At 45.0% G+C, this 7,159-nt stretch overlaps 1 protein-coding gene across 1 annotated transcript in view; it reads left to right on the forward strand.

Moving 5' to 3' along the window:
* EHD3 (EH domain containing 3) overlaps window positions 1-6,959 on the forward strand; it is a 29,279-nt gene extending 22,320 nt beyond the window's left edge. The window contains exons 4-6 of the mRNA XM_009486096.2: window positions 3,200-3,612; window positions 4,645-4,809; window positions 6,337-6,959. Coding sequence (XP_009484371.2) covers window positions 3,200-3,612; window positions 4,645-4,809; window positions 6,337-6,864 — 1,106 coding nt within the window. The 3' untranslated portion in view covers window positions 6,865-6,959. The remainder of the gene's footprint in view (window positions 1-3,199; window positions 3,613-4,644; window positions 4,810-6,336) is intronic.
* Window positions 6,960-7,159: the final 200 nt, after the last annotated feature.

A 7,159-nucleotide genomic window follows, 5' to 3' on the forward strand; every position in this document is an offset into this window, starting at 1 on the left:
AGATGTTTCTGGCTTAGCTGGGCACCAACAGGAGAGGTCCCACATGTTCCCTTAAGTGCCAGCGTGAGCAGGACATACAAGAGGAACGTGTGGGTTGGGCTTTTGTCCCAGCATGGGATGCACATGAATCCATGCTGTTGTGACTGCTCTGAAACATCACCAAGTGTTACTCCCCAGGGCTTTGTTCTCTCATTAATGGAGATACGCAGGACAGCTGTCAGGAGAATATCTCCAAACAAGCAAAGAAGCTGGGAAAGAAAGTCTGCTAATCAATCTACACATTTAATGAAGTCCACAGGGACATTCAAGACTCACTGTATGTTACTGTAGCAGCTGGGAACATACAAAAAGTCTGAGCAGATACTAATTCCCTTTTCTTGTTGGGTAGAGGAACATTTTTGTTTGTGAATAGGAGAGAGAGGCTCACAGAGCAGATACCCTCTAAGTGCTACTGTGGATCCAGGCTTGACACATGATAAAATCAACAGAGCTAAGCATGTAAAGATACTTTTGGACAAACCCTGAGACCCAGGCAGATCAAAGGGCTAAGGTCAGTCTCCCAAGACCTCAGCTAATACCAAAACTACAATACCACTTTTGGGGTGTTTTTTTTTTTTTTGTTGTTGTTCGTTTGTTTGTTGGGTGGGGGTTTTTTTTTTGTTTTTTTTTAGTCAATCAGTCCCCCCTTTTACTGAATCACTAAAAGGTGGACTGAGTGTCAGGTGCAGACACTTTCCCCACCTCATCCCAGCCCCTGCTAACACAACAGAGAGCCTAACAGTGGCTGTTCCTGTACTACCAGAGGGAAACCATCCACACAAACTGTGACAGGACATCACTGTAGCATTATGAGGTACCCTAGAGAGCATGACTGTTTCACCCTTGATCCCCACAAGAAAAAGGCTGGAAGAAGTAGTCGTCGTACAATTCGAACACGTGCCAGCTTGACAAGAAAGCGTCGCAGTCAATGAGATTTGACAAGATTAAATGCATGAACATCTCCAAATAAAGTCACCCTGACTCATTGCTTCCACAGTGAAAAAGCAAGCTGTGTAGCTCTGCATATGAGGAATAAGCTATCCTGCTACAGTAGATGACTTGCAGTATAGCCCAGGCAGAACTGAACATTAAGTGAGGGAGTGCATGCTGTGTTTAGCAAAGCTGGGGGGTGGGGGGAGGTGTCCCCATTTGCAAATATATTGATCTGCTTGCAGAGGGACAGCTTACAGCCTGAACCCAGTTCAAGTGAAATGAGGTGTCAGCATTGACTCTGTCCTGCTGCCAGTGCCTCCTAGTGCAGTTTGGGAAGGAGTCAGCATGCATACCTTTACAGCAGATATGCAATTAGACCCATGGAGGTGAGCTCCCTACAGTACGAACTTCTAAGGTTAAAAGGCTGTTAATATCTGAAAGCAAGCAGGACCAAATTTATTTCAATTGTAAGAGGGTCTGAGTCATGATTGTTACTGAGGTCAGACACATGGACTGTGCAAGATATACAGATATCAATATAATATATTGAATGCTCAGCAGGTCTCTGTCAAAGGTTAAGACCAATTCTGAATTCTCTGAAGTTCTCAGCATCAAATATAGCTGAGCAAAGAGCCAGGGCCCAGCATTGCTTGCTGCTGCTAGAGGCAGCATTAGTGTCCTGAGCGAGCAGAAAGCCACTGGTGGGACAAACATCTGTCTCCTCCATCTATGATTTCTGTAGATCCCATGGAAGAGAGCAGGGCAAGCCATCCACATTCAACAGCACGCCCCTCCCCGCCCTTTTCTTGTAAGGAGCAAACTACAATTGACCAAAGCGAAACACTGCCCAGTGATAATACTTGGCAGTTGTATAAAAGTTCTCAGTGGCAAACAGTGAATACCAATTTATCCAGCTGAAGGGAAAGTTCACACAGGCTTTAATCCTGACTTGAGAGCCAGGATTTCACCCCAGTTTGTTCAGTCACAAGGGAGAAAAGGCCAGTGGCAAAAATCAAGATCAGAGATCAGCAGTCCTCCCTTTTGTAGTTCTGATCTAAAGAGTAGGATGCACTGGTTGCCCTCCAGCTTTTGGAGAGAACAGAAAGCAAAAAGAAAAAAGAAAAAAAAAAAAAGAAAAAGAGAGGGGAACCACTGAACTAATTATCATACATTTATTCATGAAAACCAAGATTAATACAGTATGTGAAAGGATTTGAATGCAAATAGCATATGCTCTGTCCTGATCTCTCCTGGCAGAGTGCAGCACTCTGGCAACACAGATAACCCCAAACGTTGCATAGCGTAGGAGAGCCTGACAAAGCAGAACAAGAACACCAGTGTCTCAGGCTTTAAAGAAGGCGAAAAAACACCACAGAGCTAGGAAAGAAGGTCATTTTGTTGTTGTCATTGCTGTTTTAAAAGTGCCTCCACACACACTATTTATCATGCCCTGCATTGCCTAGAGATGGACTCAAGTCTAACACTGTGCATCCATTATCCTTAGTTCTGAGGTATGTGAAATTTGAACCCGCTGTTGGTAGCTTGAGTCCACCTCTGGTGTTCACAGTAATGCTGTCTTCTAAGCATCAAGTACTTAGCAAAGTAAACACAAATCATTTTGCTTTGTGCGCATGCAGCAGGTATGACAGGATGATTACTCAGGTAAGGCAGGTTATTTGCATCCTGGGTTTTGAACTGGATAGGACAAAGTTAGTCTCGCACAACTAGGCAAGACCTGAGAGTTATTAAGCAGTGGAGGTATGCCTTTCAAACCAGTCTGGGTGCAAGTACTGCAATTATCCAGCTTTCTACAGCCTTTGTAGGCTATACTGGTGGCCAGAAATTTAGGAACTAGGCCTCTCTTGTTGCCACTTGCAAGACTTCTGCAGTAGGTCTTTGAATGTAGCTGTTTCCCCATGATACACATTTGAATGTACCATCTGTATCACGAGTTCAAGACTTCTTTGGGTGATCTCTTAATATAGAGAAGATGAGAGCTATCCTTAACTGTGCACATCTTGGGTGTTTCAGTGTGAAGGACAGTGCCTCATCTCCACTTTCTCTGGGACAAGGAATGATGTTTCATGTGTCCTTTATCAAGCTACCTGATCTACTGGGGAAGCTGCTTCTTTGCAAGCTTACCCTCAGATAGCATAGTTCAGGTACAGCAAGCAGGCTTCTCTGCTCCCATGCATGTGCATCTCTGCTTTTCCTCCACCCCTTGCAGGTTATGACTTCGCTGCTGTACTGGAGTGGTTTGCAGAGCGGGTTGACCGCATCATTCTCCTTTTTGATGCGCACAAGCTGGACATCTCTGATGAATTCTCTGAGGTCATCAAGGCCCTGAAGAACCACGAGGACAAGATGAGAGTTGTTCTCAACAAGGCTGACCAGATAGAGACTCAACAGCTGATGCGGGTGTACGGTGCCCTCATGTGGTCCCTGGGAAAGATTGTCAACACTCCTGAGGTCATTAGGGTCTACATTGGCTCCTTCTGGTCCCATCCGTTGCTCATCCCAGACAACCGCAAGTTGTTTGAGGCAGAGGAGCAGGACCTGTTCAGGGATATCCAGAGCCTGCCCCGCAATGCAGCCCTAAGGAAGCTGAATGATCTCATCAAGCGAGCACGGCTGGCCAAGGTGGGTGTTGGCATAGAAGAACCCAAGCATTCAGTTTGGGCTGTCTGCAGTATGCAGGCTATGGGGAAGTGGTTTTGGCCAGTTCAGCTTGCAGAGCTGGTGGATCCTACTCTATCCCATTTCACTCAGGCCCAGCATATTAATTCTGTACGCTTCAAGGAAGAAAGCGCCTCCTTTGCATGGTGTGTCAATCATGACAGGCTGGAGCAGGGAAGATAGCCACAGATCAAAGCAGGTAGCACTTGAAGGGATCTGGAAAGCAGTTGCTCTGTGGTAGCAACTTGAGAATTGGGACCAATTCAGTATGTCAGAATCACACACCAAGGGAATTGGTAAACTCTAGGTCTTTTGCCTTAAACTTTCTTAGCCAAGAGAGATACCTGGCTTAGATGGGTGCAGGAAGTGGAGACCCTCAAGAATGGCAAATAAGCCTGCCGTATCTCTGAATATTTGAAATGAGCTGAACAAAGCCCCTCAGAATACAGGGAAGAACCCTGTATCAATTGAGAAAAGAGATCAAAAGATCCCTAAAAAGCTTTCTGTGCAAGGGTCTTAATTTCTAAGAGAAAACACTTGGTCCACCATTCAAAAAAAAAAAAAAAAGCCAGCATGTCATGTCAGTTAAGGACTGGTATTCATACTAAAATATTAAATGTAGTCTAGAGAGCTCCCAAACTTGTATGTTTGGTTTGGACTGGAAAGGGACTATTCCCTGGAAGGCTATGCCTAGTGGAAGGAAAAAAAACACCACCCCTCCCTCCAGGAGGTGCGTATCAATGTTACTCTCTGTATGCCCAGGACTCATGCACTGTCTTCACCTTGTCTCCACACAGCCAGAGCACACAGCTGAGCAGCACTTAGCACTAGAGCAATAATCAGTAGGTACAGGCAAGCTGAGGAGCTGAGCTTGCTCTTCAGGGTGGGACAAGATGGGGTTGAGTCCTGGGCACAGATACTCTCTGCTGGGAAGAATTTTCTGATGTGCTCTTTAACACTTGTCGTCTTCATTCCATACCATTTAATGCCCTTCAGGTCCATGCTTACATCATCAGTTCTCTAAAGAAGGAAATGCCCTCAATGTTTGGGAAGGACAATAAAAAGAAAGAGCTTGTTAACAACTTGGGAGAGATTTATGCCCGGATTGAACGGGAGCATCAGATCTCACCAGGAGACTTCCCTAATCTGAGGAAGATGCAGGTAAGCAGCGGCATCTTGGCCAAAGCACCAAAAATCCAAGGAAAGATCATTAGAGTAACCACAGGGAATATGACAGAAGCCACACAGACATTGATTATTCTTGTTGCTTGTGGGAAAGGCCTGTTATAATGTTGAAATGAGCCTTGAAATATGTGCAGGCTATATTTGGGCATGAACGCTTTTTGCACATAGAGCTCATGTGAAGCTACAGCTGCCTTCGTTTCTCAAATCTTTGCCTGAATAGCACTTTACAGCAAATTATTTCTTCTATTTTTCTTAATTTTTAGTTCCAGGTTCCAATAGCAGATTTTTCAGGCCTAAGAATACTGCTTATTTATATTAAAAGGAAAGTTAGATCCTGAAAAGCCTAAATATGCCCTTCTCCTCAAGAGCTGTATTTTTTTTGTCTTCTACTTCATTCTTTGTTTCTGGAAGGAGAGAAAGGAGGCTGTGGAAACTTAAAGCCCCTTTTCTATTTTAAGCAGAGAAGCAGGTTTTCTGTTCTGCAGAGCTGAGACCTGACCCAGTGTTCATGTAAGTCAAAGACTTCAAAGAACGTTGGATCAGAGCCTTGTATTGTATATTCAGACAATGCTGGACGCTGCTGCCTTGCTGTGTGGCTTCAGTCCAAGCAGAAACCTGTTCTGAGTTGCTAGCTGTTGAAGTCATTACTAGCTCCCTATGGAAAACACAGCATCTGCTTTTTTTTTTTTTTTTAAAGTATATTTTCCATAAGTTCTTGGGAATGAGATCTATGGAGTGCATCCAGTAGAAGATCCCATTCACTGCTTGTTAAAATGTGTGTAAAAATAATTATACCAGTCCAGTGGGAGTGAATAGTGTGGATTTAATGAGTAGAGGATGAAGGATAAAGCTGTGGGTCATTCTGTTCTGCAGTTTTTAGGAGGGAGTTATCTGCAAGCACTTTCGCTTAGCTGTGAAAGTTACAGAAACTGAGCTATGCTGCAAAGACATGCTCACCTCTTTACAGACATGCTACTTCTTTATGGCATCTGAAAGATGTGCTGCATAATGATGAGTAAACCAATCTTTTGCCAGAGTGGCATCTCCTTCCCAGAGTGCAGGGCCAGGGCGGGGGGGAAATGCAGAGCACTGCCTGGAGGATGTAGCAAGAGCTGCGCAACCAGTTTGCCTTGAACAATTTGGTGTTCAAGGAGATTGCTTCTGTGTGGCTTAGAAAGGAGGCATCTTATTCACATATGGCCATCATCTGGGCCTTTGAGTAAACCACTTCCCTTCTCTGTACCATGTCAGGCCCCCTTTGTAAGCCGAGAAGATAATTTTCTACAGGGCTTAAAGAGGATTTCAGTAAGAGCAAGGCATGCCAGGGAGACCCCATCACATGCTGAGGAGCAGGGCTGTGAGAGGAGAGAATGCTGAGCTCCCCACTCCTCCTCTGCAATAGCTGTTTTTTAAGCCAGACAGGAGACTGGCATACCGCTCTACACTGTTGCTGCACTGTACACGGCTGTGTTGCTCACCTCTTGCTATGTTGTCCCACTTAAGGATCAGTTGCAAGCCCAGGATTTTAGCAAGTTCCAGCCTTTGAAGAGCAAGCTGCTGGAGACCGTGGAAGACATGCTGGCCAATGACATCGCCCAGCTCATGGTGCTCGTACGCCAGGAAGAGTCACAGCGGCCAACCCAGATGGTGAAGGGAGGAGCCTTTGAGGGCACCTTGCATGGCCCATTCGGCCATGGCTATGGCGAAGGAGCTGGCGAAGGGATTGATGATGCCGAGTGGGTGGTTGCCAGGGACAAGCCCATGTATGACGAGATCTTCTACACACTCTCGCCTGTCGATGGTAAAATAACTGGTGCCAATGCAAAGAAGGAGATGGTAAGGTCTAAGCTGCCCAACACGGTGCTGGGCAAGATATGGAAACTGGCTGACATCGACAAAGATGGCATGCTGGATGATGAGGAGTTTGCCTTGGCGAATCATCTCATTAAAGTCAAGTTGGAGGGGCATGAGCTGCCAAACGAGCTCCCTTCCCACCTCCTCCCTCCATCCAAAAGGAAAATAACAGAGTGAAAGGAAGGTTATAGGGGAGAGGGAAAGGGAAGGGGCAAAAAAGATCTAGAAAAACATGTTTACTTAAATTATACCTTTAGATGTGAGATCATCTTTGGATTTATACCTATTTTGCTGTATGAAGAAAAAAAAAAACCTAAAGCAGAACAAAAAAGTCCAATCCTTCTTCATGATAATATGCAATTAACTCTTCCAGTGTAATGTCCCTGCTTTCTAATGTGTAGTCTGTAAATATGAAGGTAAAGAAAGGACGTTGAGACTAGGAGAATCTGATAAGCGGGAGTAGAAGAAAAAC

This window comes from Pelecanus crispus, chromosome 3 (assembly GCF_030463565.1).
Source record: "Pelecanus crispus isolate bPelCri1 chromosome 3, bPelCri1.pri, whole genome shotgun sequence".
NCBI lineage: Eukaryota > Metazoa > Chordata > Aves > Pelecaniformes > Pelecanidae > Pelecanus > Pelecanus crispus.